Here is a 22,412-nt window from a genome sequence, read left to right as displayed (position 1 = left end):
ATCTTAGAATGGAAGAAGCTTCTCGGATGAGAGGTGAAACCTCTTCAAGAAACTTGAAGAAGGCCAATCAAGTTTCTTAGATTACCATGACCTGGATGACTGAGAACCTTCACAGACATGCAAATGGAATCCTTAAGATATCCTAATATGAGAAAAACAAGTGTGATTTTAACAGCAGGTTACAGTTTTCTACCTGAAAAAGAAATGCTCCTGCAGTACATCTGTCAGCACAACTATATGGACTTAAAATATAAGAAATAAATGAAAGATAGAAGGTTCTGTAATTTGACCAGACTGCCCTGTAATTATATAAAAATGTGTTGTTGTTTTTTTGTTAATTTCCAAAAAAAAGCAGATGGTGCTATAAAAATCTAACTTTACCTTTTAATTGTATTATTCTATTATTATATCTAGTAATTATATTGCTTAATTACTCAGGCCAGTCTGAATGGCCATGGGTGGGGTCGTTATTAATGGGAAAAGCTGTAAAACGTACTAAAATAAAGTTAAAAGTCCGAAGTTTGTGATCTCTTTCACGTTGTTCAAAGCCATCCAGTAGGCGGGACTGAAGTCTTTGCACAGGCAGTCTCTGCCCCCCTGGGCCTTATGTTTGACAACCCCTGTCTTAATTTAACAATGACTATGAAAATCTTTTTGTGTGTGACTTGTTAGCGCTGCACGTACTGATATAGTTGATAAAAACTGTCACATTGCAACATAACCTTTTTATTAAAGGCTATAAATAACTTACTACTTAGACTGGTAGTCTATATTTTTGTTGTTGGCAGTGCCAAACACCCGCAGCTAAGATGAGTGCGGTGTGTTTACAGTCACAATTTTATTTATTGACTCGTTTATTGCCGTGGCAGACGTGTATTTACCCGGGAGTGCGTATCTCTTTCTCTCCGTGTGTCCCCCGGGCTGAAACTTTCCTCTCCGCAGTCTGTGTATGTTTTCTTGTTGCTATGGGCGGGGCCTCAGTCGTCCTCCTATTTTCATCCATGCTTACGTCTGACGCAGCAGTTCCGCATTCCTGAGCGAGTTCAGTACTTAAACGGGCTGATGCAACGACCTCACTTAGTCCCAAAACCCCGCATCCGACTCCTGACTCCCACACGGTCCTCCTAATACTGCGGATTTTTTTGGACCTACAACAGGTAAGTGTGTTAGCGAAGCGTCGAGATATGTGCTGCCGTTGCCTCCTAGTCTTTGTTTCTGTGTTCGTATTTAGCTAAAATGCCAGGCTTCGTGTTTTTGCATTTTTCTCACACTTTTTTTTACTACGTTGTAGACATTTACCACAGTGCATTTTTTCCTCGGTATGTATTACAAATTCCCGTGATCATTTATGTACGTATTCCTATATTAAAACCTACTGTCACTCAGCTGCTCGAGAAAGTCCTAGTTTCCTTACAGTTTTAAAGTTTTCCGTGCTCCTACCGCAGAAGTCAATTTGTTGCGTCCGCAACCATTAAGCCCGTTGTTGTTACAACTGTTGTAGCAACTGTCGCTTTATAGCTCGTTATTTACAGCCTCGTTAGCTAAATTATAGCCCGCTTGTGTCAGGGTGTATTTTCATCTCGGGATTCTTCCTTTCTGTGTTGCTAAACTCAAGCGTCGGTTAGCTTTCTGAAGACAGTTATGCAACGGCTTACACTCATTGAGAGTTTCAAAGTTAACCGCTAGCTACGCTAGCCTGTTACAGCGAGCTACATGGCTCTGCAAGGCTGTACCCTTTCACTTTCAGCAAACATGTGTCTGAAAAGTTTTTGTACAGTCATTCTGTGCATTGGCGTTAATATCGGACTCTTAGTCCAGTCCAGCTTCTCCATGCAAAAATTTTTGCAGGGAGCTGTAAGATAAGACGTGCAGGTCAGGTCTGCAGAATTAACACCCATTATTTATTTTATTCCTGTTTGGTTTGTCAGCCCCAAAGTTATTACATTATAATAACATAAAACAGAAACAAAACGGGGGAAACGAGAGAAAAGGTGTTTTTTTTTTTTTTTTTTTTGTCGGATCCTTAAAAACTGTCTTTAACATGACATTTTAACAACAAAATAAGGGGTCCATTGGAGATTGTAAAACTTTCCAAACAAAGTTGCATCAATTTAAGACAAATCTAGATGCGATTTATCAGAGATGCTCTCTTGAGAAGAAAATATCTTGGTGCTGTTAGCTCACCGTGAAATATAAGTAATGCAAATGAAGTGTGAGATTTCTTTGGGAGCATGGGAGTACAGCCAAGAATGTGTGTTCCTATTGGCTTACATTTGTAGTCTTTGCTTTGGCCCCCAAATGCTTGAGTATAGTTTTCTGGGAGCTGAGAGGAAACTCTGTTTGTGTGTAGGGGGGTGGGGGTTGTGTGTGTGTGTGTGTGCACGCGCGTGGTGCTTAGATGTATATTTGCATATCAGATAAACATACTCCAACCCTTGACTTTTTTTTTTTTTTACTACAGCGACTGTTTGTTTTCCTCTTGCTGATGGTGTGAGCTACTGAAAAACACGCCCTTATCAACTTCTTCTAAAAAGATTTACTGTATATGTAACTGTATCCAGGCCAGCTTATCTGCCCTTGTTGACCTCAAGGTTAGAGGCCAATCGTGGAATTGGAAAAATGATTGGTAGGGGATGGTTGTCACTTGCAAGTTCATAGGTTCAGCTTTTTCCTATATGGAGGTGCATACCGTTCAGCGGGTGCAGCGTACAGCTATATGCCACGCAGGGGAAACTATTCGTGTGTGCTCTTTATATACTGTATGCTTCCTTTGTGTCTGTGTCTGTGTTTGTGTGGGTCTAAGTGAATGAGCATGTTGCAGAGGGTTTAAATGCCCCAGTGCCTGCCTGGGCACATCCGTAGGATGGTTTCTGCATAAATGGAACGCTGCAGTGGATTAATGGGGAAGGGCTGGCGAGCCGACAGGCAGCGCGGGGCCGACGGGGCTGTGAGGCTGGACGTGGGCGCACAGTTTATTTTAAGTAAAAATGCCTTCCAGTGTGTCTCTGGAGAGCTAGAATTGCCAAGCTGCACCTCAGTACACTCAATAGACAGCAGACGCATTGCAGGCGAGCGAGCCAACTATGCAACAGCCAGGCTCAGTGGTGCTAATACTAAAATGCTGGGGGAGCAGCCATTCACTGCTATGGGTATCACATTATCAGTATCACATTGTAGTCCCCCATAAGCCTTTCCACATGGTTTGTAAAAACCTTTTTGCCAAGGAGACTAGATGCAAACTGTGGAAGCAAACAGCCACATGTCCAAAGGTGTTACTGAGAGAAACACTGGTGTTTCTTATAAAAGGACCCTTTAGAAAAAAAAAAGATTAATGGAACCCTTTGTGTTAAATGTGGAGCTAAACATAAACCTTTTAGCTTCTAGTCTTTGAGAGGAATAAAAGCACTGAACGGCTTGTTTGATCGCTCCAGTGTCTGCACTGTACAAGTGTATGCTTGACATGAGGCGGATGAGGAAACACTAGAGGACAAAGTATGAAACCTCATTAAAGTGACAACCACAAGTTACATAAGAACTGAGATTGTTTCAACAGGCAGCATTAAATCTAATTTTCTGGACTTGGTTGGCCAATATCATGTTGTCAGAGATTGCACAGGACTTGTCTTGGATTTGTCATAGATGTGAAATCCATACGTTTAAAAAGGCTTTTGCCAGCATTTTGCATTTTGACTCCTTTAATCCGTGTCTGAGCCAAGCCTAAGCTTTGTGCCATGCACAGTCTAATCTTGACTTACAGCATGGAGGAAAAATAGTAACGTTATAATAACTCGACCAGGACCACCCAGATGCAGAATATAGATGTGCGACTGTTTGAATGGCACGAAGCAGACCAAGCAGGAACACAGCCAAAGATCACATACTAATGTTTGAATGATGGCAGCCACAGCCTGCATGCTTTGTGCATATCTGCAGGTGTTTAGTGTTTGGATTTGCCTGGAAAAAATGTCGTTCTCAGGTCAAAGTCTGCAATAAAATGCAGCAGTTAAATGGGCTTCTCTTGTGTAATTTCAACAAAAGATAAGCTCTGCATGTGCTGCACTCCATCCCACTCACTCCAAACTGTAAAGGAAAAGTATTGCTATTACTAGCTGTGGACTGAATTGCTTTGGGAGTATTAAGTCAATTCCATAAGAGGAATTTCTGGTAAAGTTAATTTTGTCTCGGCAGCTATTTAACCCACAAGAATACCCCCCCCCAAAAAAAAGAAAAAAAATCACTTCCACTCATCTTCCATCAGACCAGCACCTATTAATCCCATGTCTGCGTCTTGTCCTGTCCCTCCAATGAAAATATAATGAGGGCTTGGAGGAATGTTGACACTGTATATTTGGACTGTCCTGTTCTTGAGGAAAGCTGGTGCCAAATTCCCTGGTTTCCTCAGAGGATTGCGAAAGGCTGTAACTCAACACACAGCCTGACTGAGTGCAGACGGTAATGATGATCTCCTAGACCTTGGCCGGAGATTGAGAGTGTTCCTTGGCCACAGCCTCTATGCTCATTGCTCATTTTCAGGGCTCATGTTGAGTTTGGAGCTGTAGAAGCACTTTTGCAAGGTGTGCACTGGTGTGTGTGGCCCGTGCAACGACTTAATAATCCAAAATTAGACTCTAATAGTGTGCTGACAAATGGTGGCAAAATGGCATCAAGGGAAGCATGCATGTCTTTCCCGTAATGCAAGCAGTTTTGACTTCTGTTTTCAGTTGCCATAGTGGTTGCAGTATTATGTACAGGTAATGAGTAGCCTATGAAAACCCCTGTATCCTTGCTCTGACCATCTCAGGCAGTCTTTAAAAAGAATGAGGATAACGGGGCCTCCAGTCATGCTGCTGGTCTATAAGAGCCTGAATTCTTTGGTACTTCTAATTGCTTTCAGGAAATGGACACATTTGGCCTAGCAAAAGACGTGAGCACGCACACACCTTCAGCTAACTCGCATGCAGTTAGATTGGCTCTGGGCTAATGCCAGAACCTATATTTCATAGCTAATACGTGATGTTTCCGTTCACCGCCCTTGGCTTCAGCTCACGTCCCCTCAGTGAGCTAGCGGTGCCCACACTGCTGCTGGTGTTGTGTAGGTGTCTTTGTCCGAGGCTGCAGTGGACCTAAAAGCTGTGGCACTGGCTTTTCTGCTCGACTGCAAAAGCACAGTAAGGCCGTTGCATCATCAAACGCTGACCACTAATCTTTGGCTGCAGGCTGCTGCTGACAGAAGAAAAGGAGAAAAGTACCCTCTTTTTTGAAAAATGTAAAATTCACTTTGACTCATGCTTTTATGTATAATTACACCCCGCAAGACATGCATCAGCAAACTTTCCCTGTGTTGTACAGATGAAGCTTCTGTGAGGTTTCATGTCTTAAGGCTTGAATGGGTGTTGAATTTGCAAACGGGGATTTTTTTTTAGACACTTGTGTGGCAGACGGAACAGATTAAACACAACAAACTTTCTACTCAACTCAACTTAAAAGTCATGTTTAACTCAGAACCGAGACACATTGAGTGCCTGTTATGTGTTAGAGTTTACAGTGGAGCTTAATTGTGTGGAATGGTGTATAACTCAACTTTCACGTCTCCTACTGATAGTCATCTTCTTTTATGCATCATTTCACCTTTGTCCTAGAGGCTGCTGGCAAAAACTGTCTCTGCACACTTTTGATTTGTGTGATCTCATGTTGTGCAGTCAAATGTGAGATTTATTTAAGCTTATATAATCAGCGCCTGTGTATGTCTATATAAGAGCTGACTTCAACTGCATGTTTCAACACGCCGTACTGAGGAATGGGGGATTTTCCTTGTAACGTATCTAACAGTGCAGAGTTAGGTTACACTAGGGTGTGTTGAGCCAGTCCAATCGACATAAAATAAGATTATACTTGAATTAACATATTTTCTTCAATGTCAGCTTCCCTTGAAAAATTGTTTGTCCAGGTTGGAGCCTAATTTGAGTCTGTAAACCAATCCTCACTGTCTGGCCAACTTTGATATTAGACTCTATTTTGGCTCTAAGAGCAGTTTGCTCAGTAATTCCTAAAAGAAGCTTCAGTTCTTGTGGCTTTCCTCTCAATCCGGAATTTAGTTTGGATCCCGTCTTTTGAATTCCATTAAAGTTATTGATCAGCAACTAGCTGTGCAGCGCTACTATTGTCTGTATTTCCTTGTTCTTACACACTCTTTCTTTAGAACGAGTTGGCTTTGGCACCCTCCACTCCACTACAACACTCCTGTGAGTTTCAGAGAGGAGGAATTTTGTCTGAGGGTTTTTTTTTCTTAAACCAGGGCTGTCTTGTTCCTTTCCTCTCCAGCAAAAACAACAGGCTGCTGCCAAGTGCAGTGTAAATGGGAGTATACATAGGGCGAGAGAGAGGGGGCAGTTGGGATTTAAGTAATAAAATGCCTCATGAGGGACTGGCTCCACACATCAACTTGTCCTTGGGTTTAATACATAATGCAGACTTCTGAAAAATCAAAAGAATTAGCAAGATTAGCTTATTTTTACTGTGCGTGCACTGCATCTTTAGTTTAAATGTGATCTGAAGTTTTAGCTTAACAAATTTATGGTTATAGGGCTGTTTTAGACCTGACCTCTGCACTACACTTGATGCAGATGGTTAAATGAATGAATTCTAGTGCAAATTAGACAGACAAAATAATTTGATTTATTTAGTTCATATATATCTCAGAGGTTCATATTGATTGCTGGATTCGGTCTCCGCCATGCACGACAGTAAACTCTAGTGAGCCTGTAAAAACACTTTGGGACCAGCCCATGCATAGGGTGGAGTACGTTAGAATAGAGTTACATAACCCTGCTTTTTTCATTACCTCTTCCATGGCCTTTGTAATACAGAAAGTCTTTCAGCCCAGCGAAAAAGGGGTAGCAATGAAAGAAAAACTTTAACTACTTTAACTTTAAATACAGTCAGCCTGTCAGCTAGTTACCCACCAGCAAAGTTAGCTGTTTTTGTAGCACTTCACAATACACGTCTTTGTTGGTTTGGTGTGAGAGGTGCTTTGTTCAGTTGGTGCCTAACCTGTGGAGGTTCGGCTACGGCTAAATGCCGAAGAAGCAAATGTGAATTAAACTGTTAACGCCAAAGTTGCATTGATACCATCTGATACCATTTGCAAGTTTGGCTGTTGAGCCTATGTTTTGTCAGTGTACCCAAAGAAGTTGAAGTATCAGGTGTGCAGGAATTTAGTCAAATAGATTAGATCTACTTGTAATTCCCTCTGAAAAGGTGAAATAGTCTGCCAGTGTTTTGCTTACAATTGCCATTTTTTGGGTGCCTTTATTTTCTGCTCGAATGCGGAACAGTAAGAGTAAAGTCAGTGGGTCTCAGTTTGCCTCTCCTCAGAGATCGCAGGGATGGACAGAGTAGAGTCGGTTCATGTTACACTGTTCTCATCTGGAGCATTTGTTTTTTATTTGGCCATCAGAAGTTTTCCAACTCTCTGCCTTACAGTAATTAGAGAGACGTCTTAATTCTCCAGCCACTTCCTTTATGCCTGCGTGAATGCTGCTTTTTCTCCTCTGTCCTTCATTCCTGCCTGATTACATTAAAAAGTACTGTGGTCAAACCCTCCAAAATACCCCAAATTGTTGGAAGAGGGGTGGTGATGGAATGCATGAGTGTTACCCAGCTCTGTTTTGGCACAAATGCTTTTCATAACTTTTAAAACCTTTTCATGAGGAAACAAAACAAAAAAAAATGAACAGAGATCAAAACTTCTTTGTAAATTATCTGACGGTAAAAGACGATAGTTAAGATAAGATGGATCTGTGTTTTAGATCAAAAAGCTTCAAAAGCTTTTTGAAAAGTTTTATTCGTTGCTTCCTTTTGCATGTGAAGCTACAGCAATGAGTATGTCGCTGCTTACACTGTCTGTGTGTGTGTGTGTGTGTGTGAGTGTGTGTGTGTGTGTGTGTGTGTGTGAGTGTGTTTGGGTTTTTGTGTTTTCTTTTCTTCACCCGCTGCCTACTGAAAAGATAACACAGCTGTCAACACAATCATTTTGAAATCATTCTTAGAAACAGCAGCCAGTATTTACAAAGATATTTGATGACGAAGACAAAAAATGGTGAAAAACGAGTGTGTCAAAGGCAAGCTGTATAACATCATAATAAGACAAAAGATGCTGTCAGATGGCTGCAGTATAATAAGTATAAATGTTTATGTTATCATAACGGAGTCAGAAAGGGGGGGGGGGGGGGAATCCAAAGAAAAATGCATGCACCCATGACATGGTTTTTGGTATGAATAAAACCGTAGCTATCAGTACAGATGCAGGGATAGATCAGATATAAGGTAGTGGGCTGGAAGACTTAAAAAAATTAAGTTAGTATTTATAATCAATATTTCTTTTCCTTTGTGAAAGTGAGCAGAAATTGATAACAAAGCATTATGATTAAATAGAAAAAATATTAGTATTGGCACCATGAAGTCTTAAAAAAATTTGTTTTAATTAATTTCATTATTTCTTCTTTTAGAAATAAAGATTTACAGACTCAAGTATTTAAAATAGGTGTGTGCACTATGCTTCTCTCTGTGGTGGAGAAAAAAAAGCTGAATTTTCACTGTCAGCGAGTTGTTTTTAGGCTTGACTCTCATCCTAATCATCCCCCTCTTCCTCTTTTCTCTTTTCCTTCCTCTCTTTACCCCCTCGCCTCTTCCCCTCCCCTCCCACAGCGGCGGTGGTGGCCGGGTTGGACATGATGCCGGGACAGATACCTGACCCTTCGCTGGCGGCGGGCTCCCTTCCCAGTCTGGGCCCACTGGCGGGCATCTCGGCCACCACGCTCACCGATCAACTCAAGCTGGCTGACTTCCGCCAGCTGGGCACCATGCTGTCTCCGCTGCACTTCCTGGGCAGGCTGGGGAAACGGCCGTTGGCCATCAAGACAGAGGTGAGGAGGAAGAGAAAAGAGGAAACAGAGTGTGTGAAACGTGAATGTCATGGGAGTATTAGCCAATCAAGTCAGGCTTTATCGTTTTATCATTAAGAGTCATTTTTGTCTGTCACCCAAGTATGGTCACAAAAACAGAAGACATGGTAGCAGCCAAAGTGTCAAACTCATGGCTTCAAATCAGTAAGCCAAGGGGTAACCTCAGGGTGGCTGTGTCCACTTTTTTGTACAACCTGTGATTGAAATGGAAAAATAAGAACAGTAAAATGTAAAAACCTCTTCTGTTTTAATATTAATGATACTTTGTATTTGCAGATGGATGAAGATGAAGAAAGGAGGAAACGAAGACGAGAGAAAAACAAAGTTGCTGCAGCACGATGCCGAAACAAAAAGAAGGAACGGACTGACTTCCTTCAAAGGGTGAGTTCATGATTCAGCACTGCACGCTGAAGAGCAGAACAAAATCATTTTTCATGATCTCAAACCACTTATTCATGTTTGTGGTTAGATTAGTTTTTGTCCTCAAATTTCAATATCAACTCATTAAGCGTAAGATTGTCCTCTGTGAGGTGTTTTTTTCCAGTAGTATGTACTAATTGAATGCCTTTGTCCAGGAATCGGAACGTCTGGAAATGGTGAACTCGGAGCTGAAAGCCCAGATCGAGGAGCTCCGTCTGGAGAGGCAGCAGCTAATGGTGATGCTCAATCTCCACCGGCCGACATGCATCGTGAGGACCGACAGCGTCAAAACACCTGAGAGCGAGGCCAACCCACTGCTGGAGCAGCTGTCCTCTGAAACCAAGTGAAAAAAGAGAAACCAGGGAAGTTCCTGAAGCCCAAACTAGCACCACCGTGGCTGCCGTTTATATGTTAACATAACTGGCAATACATTTCTAAAGAAGCACTTGAGCTCCAAGCTGGAGACTTTTGGAGACTTTGTCCAAAGATCTGAGGTTGTGGGGCTTCCTCAGTACTGCTACACGAGCTGGCTCTGTCCATTGGAAGACTGGAAATACCCAGGTTCATCTCCACATTAAGTGTTGTTGTTGATACCCGCTGTGCCTCGTTGTTACTTCAACCATCTCTACAAAAAAGGGACCAATGGAAACAGTAGAGTATGACTGGAAACAGCGCTGAGGAAACACACTAATATCACTATGGTGCTCTGTTACAAAAGCCCTGCGTAGATTGTGTGGCATTGTTTCAGTGCCGTGTTCTGCAGTTTTCCTAATGTATGCTAGCTGAAATATACAGGTGTAGAGTTATTAGGATAAAATACTCATTACAGATACACCAAATGGAGTAGAGGTTTTTTTTTTTTTTTTTCAATGTTTATTTCTATACCCTGCCTCGACGATGGCAGTTACCGGTTGATCCGATTTGTGGTGACGCTGGCGTCATGAAAAGCACATATACACAAAATGTTTACACCCTTATTTTTTGGACTTGTTGTCTGTCCATTATTGTACTTGTTTTATACTGCTTTCTATACATAAACATATATGAAATGCTTGTGAATCACTTGATGTGATTTGTCTTTCAGTCTTTGCAGTCTGTCATGTTGCGCTGTCAAACAGCTGTGAAAAGGAGTAGAGGCTCCTCAGCTGAGCAGTATTTCAGTGTCTGTTCTGCATCTCTCTTTATGTATAAACTGATATCCTGAATAGATTAAATTTTATTTTCTAACTACAAGAAAGACCTTTTATGTTTTCCTTCCATTACGTTACACCTGTAAAAATGCAATATTGCAATATACTGAAGTTGAATTTGCACCAGCCGGTCATGACACTAGAATTACAGAATACCAAATGTTGTGCAATCACGTTTTCTTCAGCGCTATTCTTCAGTATATTGCCAAAGTCAGGGCTTTACTTTTGTTTGCGCAACTCTGAAAAGGTCACTCATGCTTTTATTTCTTCGAGCCTTGATTAACATAGAATCCCTTTGTTCACTGCTCACCGCGAGAAATGACAGACGGCACAGAACTAACCCGACAGCAGACGCCCCAGTACCTGCTGACGATCACTGGCTGCCTCTTCATTGTAGAATTTATCCTAGTACTTTATTACTGTTTACAAGTCTGGTGTTTATTGGAACATGTATTTTATTAGTATATTTATTAGAACGGACTCTCTTTTTTTTTTTTTTGTGAATATGATACCTCACAAACACTTGGAAGACATTTCTTTAAATTTAGCACAAATATGCAGTTGAGCTCAAGGATGAGCTAATTAGATTTTCATGGTCAGAGAGGAAAGGACACTGTGACATATTGCCTTGAGAAAATGTTGACTTCAACTAAAGAATGAACTGACTAGCAAAGAAGTGAAATCATGAATGGACTTCTCTAGCTTCTCTAGCTCTTGCTGGGACACATAATCTCTCACTTAGATTTCTGAGATGCCAAAAAGCAGATTTAGTTACAGCTTTAATGTGGTCAATGAAACTAATCCTTATCCACGGTTACACAGAGATTTATCGCATGAGTTCTTTAGCGCACAAGAGTCCACAGTCAAATATCAGTCACTCTAACCTCATGACGATAACATTTTACACAGGATAAAAAGGATACACAGGATACCCACATGCGTGTCTACTATAAACAAAATCAAATCAAAGCTCTGTGAGAACATTAGAGTCAAATACGTGGTGATCCTTTCCTACAGCCTTTGCACTTAAGTGTTAACAATTAGTAATAAGAAGCAAAAACACGTCTAAAAAAGGGTGCGGGAGATTATTGCAATAAAAGAACAACTCATATTTGTGGTTATATTTTACCCCATTTGGTAGAATTGGTAGTCTGACTGTATAAAGGAGTGCTTTATACAGTCATTGGTCTCTCCCACGTTACAACCATATCCGGTCTCATCTCGATAGGGATTACGGTGAACAGCGCCATCTAGTGCTTATCTATATAAACGAATCAAAGTCTTCACTATTACCATACTTTAAACCATTATTAATTGATATAGGGTACTTTTCTTTCTTTCTTTCTTTTTTTAAAGATGGAAATGGCCGTTTCCAGTGTGCTTCATTTGTTTTTATCGATAATTTTCCGGCCGCCCTCGGATCTTTCATAACTTTCCTTCTCCTGATCAGCCGTTGGATCATCTTCTTAACACTAGAAAACGACAAATTTTTTCCCAGGTAGGCGGATTATTCCTCTGCTATGAACAATAATAAAGGTCTGACAAATAGGATTTTATATAAAAAAAGTAAGTATTTGTTTTAATTCCGAATAAAACAGTGTTTCCCCTCTTCTGCTGATCTAACTGTTAACTGCTTGATAAAATGCAGTAGTAGCTAGTTAGCTGGCAGCTCTTCTTCTACCTCACTGTTAAATAAATGCGCTGTAAAGTAAGTCATGTTAAATTCAGTAGATCTTTAAACTTCATGTAAAACTATCCGTGTGTTGTTTCTGCAGTTTTCTCTATCAGGTTCACATTGCTCATGGAAGTAGTGCATAGCCAGGGGCGTTTCCAGGATTTTTAAATGTTGGGGAAGACAGGAAGTCTGAATATTTAAGCTGATGGAAATACCAGGAGTGGGTTTTTCATGCAAAGATATTTCAAGATTAAGTTCAGTTTTCACTGATGATTGTTGTCTAAAGATTGCCCACAGCCCAGTGTGCTCTCTGCTACTGTGGATAGTGGTGGTAGACTCGGTAGCTTTAATTGTGCCCCATTTTTATATATTTTTGAAGGGGTGCCACACATAACCTTTCTGACAGTTGTCAATATCTGTACATGTTTAGACTTTCATCTCACTTTGTCGGTCGAGTCTGGGTACTTTGCATAGTTGATCACATTTTCTTCTTTTATTGTAGGGCAGTTAAATAGAACTCATCTGAATATTGTAAATCATGCACATCCCTAATAAATTCAGTGTAAAGACTTTCATGTGCAGCTCTTTGCACTCATATAGATGCTAAAGCCTAGAAAGTGGCAGTGCACAGGAGTTTACAAAAATTACACAATGTTGCTTAAACAGTCTAATAGCCTGCAGCAGTGAATCCTACCTGTCTGCTCCTCTTATGTTGTCTTCCAAACATACACTTGAGGTTGTCAGGATCTTGTGCCGTGATGAATAACATCCATGAAGACAGTGTGGATTTTCAGTCCAATTCACAAGAGGAAAAGCAGCAGCTCTCTGTTCAGTCAGTCCTGTCCAGAGGATCCCAGGAGGAAATCAAGTTCACTAAGGGCCAAGCAGGGCACAGTGATGATGAATGCAGTACTGACCTGGAAGACGATAGTATGTTCATGGAGCAAAACAATTCCGTAATAGTAGATGTGTTTTTTATTTACCCGTCACGTCTTCTTATTTTCATTTCAGTTTTCACCTCCAGCAGGAGATTGAATTTGTCCCCATCAGACGTGTATCTAAAGGCCTGCAAGCAGACAGGAGCCGTTCCTGTTTCCTACATCCTCTGCCACTTGGATGATGCTATTCTAGACCTGAATTACTATGGGCTGGGACCTCTGGGGGCCAAAGCTCTGGCTATCCTTCTGAAAGTAATCCTTTTTTCTAGCTATTCATGCAATCCCCAAATTAAGATGGTGTAGGTCATGCTGGATCAAGTTCTGGTCATGTAATGAGTCTGTAACATATTTCAAATGAGTTTGTACTTTTTAAACAATATTGTATCATTTTTTATTAATTTATTTTTTAATGTTTTAGAGTCACGGTGTAGTCACCCACCTCGAGTTGAAAGGGAACTCACTTCAGGCTGAAGGGACACAGTATCTGATGGCGATGCTTTTTGAAAACATCAGCATTCAGAGTCTAGTAACGACTTTAAAAATATCACATTCAAAACTACAGTTTTGTGTAGATGTAATCCTCTTGCTGTATGTGCAAGAGAAATGGCCTTAATGTTATTTAAAAAACAAAAATCTCAATCTTGTCTTTTCTTCAGAATCTTTCTGACAACAAGCTGGGCCTTAAAGGAGCAGAGGTTATCTCCAAAATGCTGTCAGACAATCGTAAGCTCAAATCCATCAACCTCTCAGGTGCTCAGCCAAGTCTTAAGCTATGCTGACATGAACTTCTGTCTATCACTGTAATACAGCAGCGAAATGAAGAAGGTAATTCTCTCATTTCCCTTTGTTCTCTTAGAAAATGACTTTAGTGACGCTGCAGCTAAATGCTTGGCAGAAGCATTAAAGGTGAGTGCAGACTGCCGAATGCCGCATAATGAATTACACATGTCTATATGTGTCACGTCTATATATGCTTTAAGCTGCAATTCAGAATTTTGTTTCCTATCTAACAGAATGATTTTGTGGTCAAAGAGCTTGACCTCAGTTACAACTGCATCTGCGATGCAGGAGGAGAAGACTTGGGTGTCATGTTAGGTACAGATCATCTCTATTTCTGTTCACATTAGATCCTTCAAATTAATGCAAAGCTTTACTTTTATTTTTTGTAAATTAGAAATTCTAATGATGAAGCAGCTTTTGACAATTTTGGAATAGCATCTGGGCTTTAAGCGTTAGGGTAGAAACAAGCTATCCTCACTTTGGAACATCCAGCTGTAAATTTCTCTCTCTCTGCATTGGCTCCCTGTTAAGTCTAGAATTTAAAATTGTTTTCCTTACAAACAGCATTTTGAATAATCAGGCCGTATTAGGACAATATGGACCGTGTAGTACAGCGGTCCCCAACCCCCGGGCCTCGGACCGGTACCGGTCCGTGAGTCGTTTGGTACCGGGCCGCGAGAGTTGAGGCTCAGGTGTGAAATGTATAGTTTTCAGGGTTTTTATCAGTTTTCAGCGTTATTTTGTTGTCGTTTTTATCGTTTACTTGGTTTTCCTTGGGCTTTTCAGGTGTGTTATGAATAAATGTTCTTTTTTTCGGTACCAGTACTAGTTTTATTTTGTTGTATTTATCCGCGACACCTTAAAGGCCGGTCCATGAAAATATTGTTGGGCATAAACCGGTCCGTGGCGCAAAAAAGGTTGGGGACCGCTGGTGTAGTACCATATTGTCCTAATAGAGAACTTCACTCTTCACTCTCTGGTGTTTCTCTACTTTTAAGATTTGACTTTTTGATGAAGTTTATAGTTAGGGCTGAATCAGGTGACTCAGAAGGATCCCTTAGTTACTTGTTATAGGCACAAACTGCTGTGTGACTTCCTGTGATCCACTGAGCATTTCCTCTCCGCTCACCTTGTCAGCACTCAGCATGTCATTAGATTCGGCCTTCTCTCTCTGCGAGTTGTGCTCTCTCTCCCATCACCCACAATCAGTTGCCACTGATGGCTACCCCCTCCCTGTTTCCGTGAAGATAGGAAGTACCTTGAGGCAATTTTGCACCGTATAAATAAACCTTCATGTGGGAGGACACCTCTGTAGTGATAACAAAGAATATTATAGATCATGCAATGAGAGTCAGGGAAAGAAAGTTGCTAAAAAGCTGAGGATTATAGCTTCTTATTAGTAGATATACTGTGAAGGCTGTTTGAGCATTATTGTTCTTGTTGTTGAGTTTCCTTCCATTATGAAATATAGTCAGTGTGCCCTTATGATATTATACTATATCATTGTAGTAGTTTACGTATTTTAGAGAAAAAGACAAATTCTGCTGCACGGCATTGATTCTCAAAGTGGGTGTTGTAGCCTCCTGGTGGGCTGTGGAAGTATTGCAGGTGGTTCATTTTGTGATTTTAACTACCGGTAAAAAGTCACATTATATATTTACATACATTACATACATTTCCATACATACAGCTACTATTTAAATAAGAAATAGAACTGAAACAAAAAAAAGGGGATTTTAAAATAACACATTTTTTAATTTTCTGACTGTTTTTGGTCTTGAACTCGAACTTGAATTTATATCTCGTCAGCAGTAGGGAAGAAATAAAACTGAAGCAATGGCTGTCTGGTAGTAGAAGTAAAGCCAGCAGAGCAAATTAGCAGGCAATCAAAATGCATCAACAAAACATAAAGAACTAAATACTATATACTTCATCTTATTCCGTGTGATGATCAGATGTACTTTGGTTGGGCAGCATTTGATTTTCAGCAGTTTGAAGTCCTGGATTGGCTGCTGTACAGACTTTCTAAACTAAAGTAATTATGAAAACAAACAAGCAGGCCTATAAAAGAGAAATGTGACCCACTGATATATTACTTAATAGTAAAGTATTAAGTATTCCTAAAGTATTTCTTGAACTTGAGAAAATTTTACATGTAGCTTGTAGATTAGTCTCAAATGTATTGTGACTTTGTAAAAATGTGTATTTCACTTCCTTGTAGCAGAGAACATCGGTATTGAAGTCCTAAATCTGAGCTGGAATCACTTTCTTATACGTGGCAATGCGGCTCTGATTGCTGGTCTAAAGGTGACTAAAATGACACACTCGAGCAAAGAGTTCAGTTTTGTTAACTCTCGTTGCTGACCTTCTCTCCCCCCTTTTCTTTCCTCAGGTAAACGCAACACTGAAGCAGCTCCAGCTGTCGAACAGTGGATTTGGCCGTCCAGAGGTACAGCTGATGGCTGAAGTGCTGCAACAAAATGACACACTTGTGCTGCTGGACCTCAGCATTAACTGTGTGGACGATGAAGCTGTAAGGCTGCTCTGCCAGGGCCTGGCCACCAACGAAACCCTCGAGGTTCTCAAAGTGAGTAAAAGACTCCTGCAGCAATACTTCATTGTAACGATTTTAACGTCATTGCACCCTATGAATTTGAGATCATGTTTGGTCTTTGCGTGTGCGTTTCAGCTCTCTCGCAACCCCATAACAAAAATCGGAGCCGCCACGCTGCTCAGAACGGTTAAAAACAACATGAAATCAGCACTGGAGGAGATCGATATTTCTGTAAGTGCCGCGAAAGAATATAAGCTGAGGTGTAAATAAAAGTAGTATCTGTTTTAATTTACAGTCTGTTTTTGGTTAATGACGCATTTGTTGTAATTTTGCCTCTGTACACCACCGCAGTGGAGTACATTTTTGTACACAAGCCCCCAAAAGTAATTAGATACACAATCACAATATTATATGATCATAATATGTCTGTGACTGTGTGAGTGCAGAGTGTGCTTGTCTGTGAGACCTTTGTGGAGCTGCTGGAAGAAACCCGCGTGACCCGCCCTGCTCTGCGGTTCCAGTATTATATTCTGCCCTCCGTCACCAAGAACTTATTGGCACTTGGGATCTTTAAGGTACATTGTCAAGAAGGCTGAGAAAACTGGTGATGGGAAAAGATGGGAAAATCAATAAAATCATTTCTGCTTTTTCAGTTCATACTTCAGAAGTCTTAGCAGCCTCTTTAACATGCTTTCAACTGTAAAACAAGATCTCTCTCTATATGTTTTTTTCCGTAGAAGTTCTTTGAAGAGCAAAATAAGAGCATCATGGATTTCTTCCAGGCTCTGGACAAAGAGGGAACCATGAAAGTCTCCACCTCTGCCTTCAGGAAGGCTGTAAAGGTCAGGCTAACGGTTTGTCATGCTGCAGTGATAATGTAATAATGCACCTCATGAGCAACGATAGCAAATCTATGACAGAATGTTAACTTAGTAAGTTGTAGCTCCCACTCTTGCGTGAATGAGCGATTGGGAAATTGAACTTGTCACACATGCAGGAAGCTAACATACCTCTGGATCAACAGCAGCTTGGCTGGTTGGTCAGGAAGTTTGACAAGAACTGCACGGCAACCATAGTGTACAGGTTAGTCTGCAAACACACAAACAGCAGCACATGATGACCCCTGATGATGTCTTTAACAAATGCAGTTCATTTATTCTAGTTTGCCTGGGTTTTTGAAAACCTGGACAGCACTGAGGTTAAATAAAAAAAGTTTATTTTCTTGTTCTTTTCATTTAGAAATCCAAGTTTGACAGAATCATCTTAACTTGGGCTTTTTTACCCCGCAGTATTTTCAATAATATTTTTATTGTCTTCATTTGAACACAGAGTTCAGTGAGGTTGTTTTTTATGTGTGGATGATAGACTGTATATAAATGATGGACGTAGGCACTGTGCTGTCATTGGTTAGTGATGTCCCATTGTGAAATCTCAAACTAAGCTGCTTTGCATCCTGTTTCATCCATACATCCATTTTAAAAACAGTCTGGGGTGTGAAGTAAGCCTTTAAATGTAATCAGGGGTGTTTCAAGTTAAACACTTACTAACTGAGAAATATCTTCAGAACGTCGTCTGTCAGCCATGAATATAATGTCAGGTTCTCTTTAAACTGTGTCTCTATTTTTGCAGTCAGCTGACTGAGCTGTCATAGACGTGGAGACACAGTATCACTAACAGGAAGATTTGGGAGGGCTGTTGACATCTTTAAATAAATGTTGTTGGAGTTTATACTTGATTTTCTCCTTAATATGCAGTAGTTCCTTCATTGATTTCTAGTATAACTTTCAACTAAAAGCACAGTTTCGCAATTTTTTCACAGTTTTAGCTAAATCCAAATCGGTCCACTTCAGTGTGTACACTTGAACCTGTGACATCAACCAGCTGCACTAACCTCAGTGCTGTGAGCTGTGGCTCGGCCGGCGGGGTCCTCTGCCTCATTCTCTCCATCCAAAATAATCTTCTGGTATGACAACAGAACAAGAGGAGGAAGAAGAAAAGAGCTGGGGTCCATATCAAAGGACAGAGGCGACACAAAGAATAGGGCCAGATGCGAGCCAGTTGTTTCACCACATTCGTTAGCTTTGAATGAAATGGCCCGCAAAGGAAACGGTACACTTATGAATATGCATGCAGAGCATTACTTATGCAGGCCCTGCCGAATGGGATTACTATTATTATTAAGAGTGTGCAGAATTGAATTGTCTCAAGGTGCGATATCGAGCAGCGCTATCGGTTTCTGCCAGGTGGCTCCAGATGCAGCTACAGAGGAGACAATGACACAACGCACGGTCTCATCTGCGCCGGCTTTTTGTGTCACAATTAAACGGCTTTTTGTGATACAACTATGGGTGATCAGAAGATGCGTCACCCTTTAAATTGACAGTTTAATTATCATTATTCTTTTGAATATTTTATCAGAGATTTAGCTTTGTTTTGAAACCTTTAAGTGAAAGGAGCCCCAGTTATTAGTTTTTTAACAGGCATGTGTTACAAAGAAACTTGGAGTAACAGTTCCATAGATTTGTCTACGAGATGAGCTACAGGTGTCAGCAAACCACCGTCTGTTTTGGTTGGTGCTTCTTTCACTCTTTCTGGATCTTCCTAAACATGAATGTTGACCTCTATGTCAACACCTGGGCTTTATTGTCAATGCTGCTGAAACAGGTTTTGTAGAATCCAGATCCAGACTGAATCCAAATTTGAGCCCATCTGTATGCTTCAGTATGCAAACTATAGGGACTAAAGTACTGGGCCACACCTCTTCGTCTTTGAATTTAAGGGGGGTTTCAGTCCTTTTCCACATGAAATCAAGCACCCAGCCTTGCAGTCTACGTTTGCAAACCTGTGTGAAAGAACGGGTCGTTCTAAAGAGCTCACTGAATCCAAGTGTGGTGTTGTAACGGGATGCCCTTGTCAGTTTGTGAAATTTCTTCCTTCCTAGATATTTCACCATCAACTATAAGCGGTATTATTGCAAAGTGAAAGCATTTAGGAACAAGTGCAACAAAGGCATGAAGTGTATTAGAAGGTAGGAGGCAGTAGCAAAGGCAGGAATGTGGACCTGAGAGTAAGGGATCAGCTGTGGAGGTCCCTGGAGGGAGCAGCAGAAAGGAAAGAGTAGATTTTTCATGCATTAGTGTGAGGTTGCTTAAAAAAAACCTAGAAAAAAGTCACAAAAATCATAAACTGTATTAACAAACAGTTTACCTGCATCTGGTGTTTTGCAGCTGGATTGTTCCAAGCAACATGAAGAACTTGCCACAGGTCTTTTGTGGGCTTCAGGCTTTCACTCCTTTTTACAGGACACTGTCTTCTTGTTCTAACTGATTCTGGCTCAGTTTGGCTTTTCTGTCATGCTCATTGATGCTAAATGAATTTGGGACCAATCAGAGGTTTCGCCGATAAGACTGGAGGATGAACTGAAAAAAAAAAAAACTAAACTGAACTAAACATCTTAAGTGCTTCAATCTTTTATGCAGTACTGCTCCCAAAAAACCTGTACATAGAGTGTACTCAGCTTTTTAAATCAGCTGTCCAGTAATGGACACATTTCTCTTAATGTACTTTTTCAGCTGGACTAAAATATAATTCTTTATATAACAGTATTGCCACAATGAGCTTGTTTTGAAAGCGAGAAAAAAAATAACAGAATAATTTAGGTAAATTATCTCTCTGATGTGGCTTAATCAAAACAAACAGCTAGCTGCCAATTTCTAATGGGCCATCTTTCATCTGAATGGACACAAAGACTTGAAACCCACGTCTTATTGAGCAGTCCCATTGGAAATTCACAGATTTGGCCAAATTTTGAAGACGAAACATAAAACCTGCCAACAGGCCCTTCAGATATCTATGCACCCACTGGCATACGCTGCCAATTATCATGATCTCAAAAGCGCTAATGGAATCTTGAGCGGTAATAAAAGTAAATAATTAAATTAAAGGAGCTCTTGTATCATTGTTTGCTGTATTCAGGCCCATTAGAACCTCCAGTATTCTCATGGTAATGTAATGTTTTGGTTTTTTGTGCCCGCGTAATGAATTCTGTGTTTTTCCTCCAAACAGTGTTGTTCAGACATTTGTGTAGGTGCTGGCAGAGAAACAAAGACGTACATTAGGACCCATTGTGCCCTGTGATTATTAAAGTAAACAGAAATACTGAAGAGGTATCATACACAGCTGCAAACACTTGAGCCTGTTTTTGTGAAGTGGGAGAAAGGGCCAAGCAACCCTCAAGACTTTGTCAGAGATGATCCCATTATTTGGAGCTTCTCAAGAGCTGAGCGGCAGGCTGGCTAATGAGGCTTTGAAGATCCACTGCTGGCACACAACTCACATGCGGCAGAGAATTCGGGGAGCGAAACAGAATCTGGCACGAGATAAAATGTTTTAGCCAAGATCGGCCGCAAAGACGTCCATTACCTCGGCGCTCTGCTTTTATTTTGCCGGCATTGCTTTTCCAAGACCTTTTAAAAAGAGACAAAGACTTTCCAGGAGATGAATGTGAATGTGTAATGTCCAGTTCATCTGCAAAAAGACAAGGGTTTTTTTGAAAGATCAGGAGTAAAGTTGGGATAATTCACTAGACTTCTTCAGAGACTTCTTGAAAATAGCATGAGGAGAATAGAACACCTATGTATGAACATGAAGAAGAAAAGTGTGAGACAAGTTTCAGTACATATAAATCAAGAGATTTAATGTTTGAAATTGTTTCTTTAAATAAGTAGAAGCATTTCATATACGAGACTGGACAATGAAAATGAATGTTCCAGCATAAAAACCTGCAAATTGTGCACTTTGAACTTTACTTCGAACATATTTTTCATAAAGTAACAAATTGTGTGCATCTAGGTAAAAAAGCATGAGGTTTTTGTTATGTACAGTTTCTGCTGAACAAAAATGAAATGTTCGTTTGTTTTACTAAATAACTGATAACAGTTGGATCAGCGCATGTAACCTTGACAACAGTGAGCGAGGCAAGTTTATACTAGATCGCTATATACAACACAGGACAGGCAGGAATATGATTAAACCAAGTCAAACAGAGAGTTGATGTGGACTTAAAGGCATGGCACTGCTGTACACACAAGTTCCATACAAAGACCTGGTTTCCTGGTTACTGACTCATTTTCTCCAGGCTGTTGCCGGTTACAGTGTCTAACCAAAGCAATCTGTGAAACCTGTGTTAACATCAACATCTTGAACTAATCTGAATTATCCCTGTTCGGCCCTACTGTGGAAAAAGTGGCGCAAGAGCACTAATTAACAAGCGGGGGGGAAATGTTATGCAAGCAGCTGCTGTCTGGAAAAGCCATTCTGTTTTATGATTATACAACTGTGATGAGAGTGAGTTTGCATACCGCTTCATTCATCCGAAGGCTTCATAACGCATCTTTAGACAGGCTTATGTGGAGTTAAAGCCAGAGTTTTGTCTTGTTTTTGAAGTTATTTCCATTTGATTAATTCAAACGTCGTAAAAGAATTACTGATCAAAGTAGCAAACTTTTAGTTTCATCAATTTAGGCAACTTGACAGATACGTTACAGGTAATGTCATGCATTTAAGTGCAATGAGCATTGGAACACAACCCCGGTACGCCCCTGTAGTATCAACACTTGTAAAAAACAATAGTGGTACAGGCTATTTTGTGCGTTTTCTGTGATGTGGAGTTCATTTTTATGCAGCCGAGTATCTTTAAATAAGAATTTAGTGGCGGAAACGTCACATTCCCAGGAGCAGGACTCTTGGATCTTCCACCACCGCTTTGATCTTGCGTAAAAAGGTGACGGCTTCTCTGCCGTCAATGAGTCGGTGATCGTACGTCAATGCCACGTACATCATGGGCCGGATCTCAACCTGCCAAAGCAGACAGTAGTTAGTAGTCTTAAAAAT

General features: G+C 40.6%; 3 protein-coding genes across 3 annotated transcripts in view; 2 read left to right on the top strand and 1 right to left on the bottom strand.

Moving 5' to 3' along the window:
- Positions 1–1,031: 1,031 nt before the first annotated feature.
- Positions 1,032–10,262, top strand: LOC308397176 (jun dimerization protein 2-like). Its single transcript, XM_080882976.1, has 4 exons — positions 1,032–1,157; positions 8,707–8,924; positions 9,240–9,344; positions 9,539–10,262. The coding sequence occupies exons 2-4, from the start codon at positions 8,730–8,732 to the stop codon at positions 9,728–9,730; spliced, it is 492 nt and encodes a 163-aa protein (XP_080739102.1). The 5' UTR covers positions 1,032–1,157; positions 8,707–8,729; the 3' UTR covers positions 9,731–10,262.
- Positions 10,263–13,006: 2,744 nt separating this feature from the next.
- Positions 13,007–17,637, top strand: LOC308397070 (uncharacterized protein; the record flags this gene model as incomplete). The annotated part of the gene is made up of 12 exons (XM_080882789.1): positions 13,007–13,178; positions 13,260–13,438; positions 13,605–13,712; positions 13,843–13,936; positions 14,043–14,092; positions 14,200–14,281; positions 16,188–16,273; positions 16,359–16,553; positions 16,656–16,751; positions 16,967–17,095; positions 17,258–17,362; positions 17,518–17,637. 12 exons carry the CDS (start codon positions 13,007–13,009, stop codon positions 17,635–17,637), a joined length of 1,416 nt encoding a protein of 471 aa, XP_080738915.1.
- A 3,561-nt stretch (positions 17,638–21,198) lies between these two features.
- ylpm1 (YLP motif containing 1) overlaps positions 21,199–22,412 on the bottom strand; it is a 41,415-nt gene continuing 40,201 nt past the window's right edge. The window contains exon 38 of the mRNA XM_080882788.1: positions 21,199–22,376. Coding sequence (XP_080738914.1) covers positions 22,242–22,376 — 135 coding nt within the window. The 3' untranslated portion in view covers positions 21,199–22,241. The remainder of the gene's footprint in view (positions 22,377–22,412) is intronic.

The sequence above is a fragment of the Rhamphochromis sp. 'chilingali' genome, assembly GCF_963969265.1.
Source record: "Rhamphochromis sp. 'chilingali' genome assembly, chromosome: 5".
Lineage (NCBI taxonomy): Eukaryota > Metazoa > Chordata > Actinopteri > Cichliformes > Cichlidae > Rhamphochromis > Rhamphochromis sp. 'chilingali'.
This window is presented reverse-complemented; position numbering and strand designations above follow the sequence as displayed.

Coding starts and splice junctions, on each gene's coding strand:
- LOC308397176 (XM_080882976.1), top strand. CDS start 8,730: ATGATGCCGGGACAGATACCTGACCCTTCGCTGGCGGCGGGCTCCCTT. Junction 8,925..9,239: donor CGTTGGCCATCAAGACAGAG/GTGAGGAGGAAG, acceptor TTGTATTTGCAG/ATGGATGAAGATGAAGAAAG. Junction 9,345..9,538: donor GGACTGACTTCCTTCAAAGG/GTGAGTTCATGA, acceptor GCCTTTGTCCAG/GAATCGGAACGTCTGGAAAT.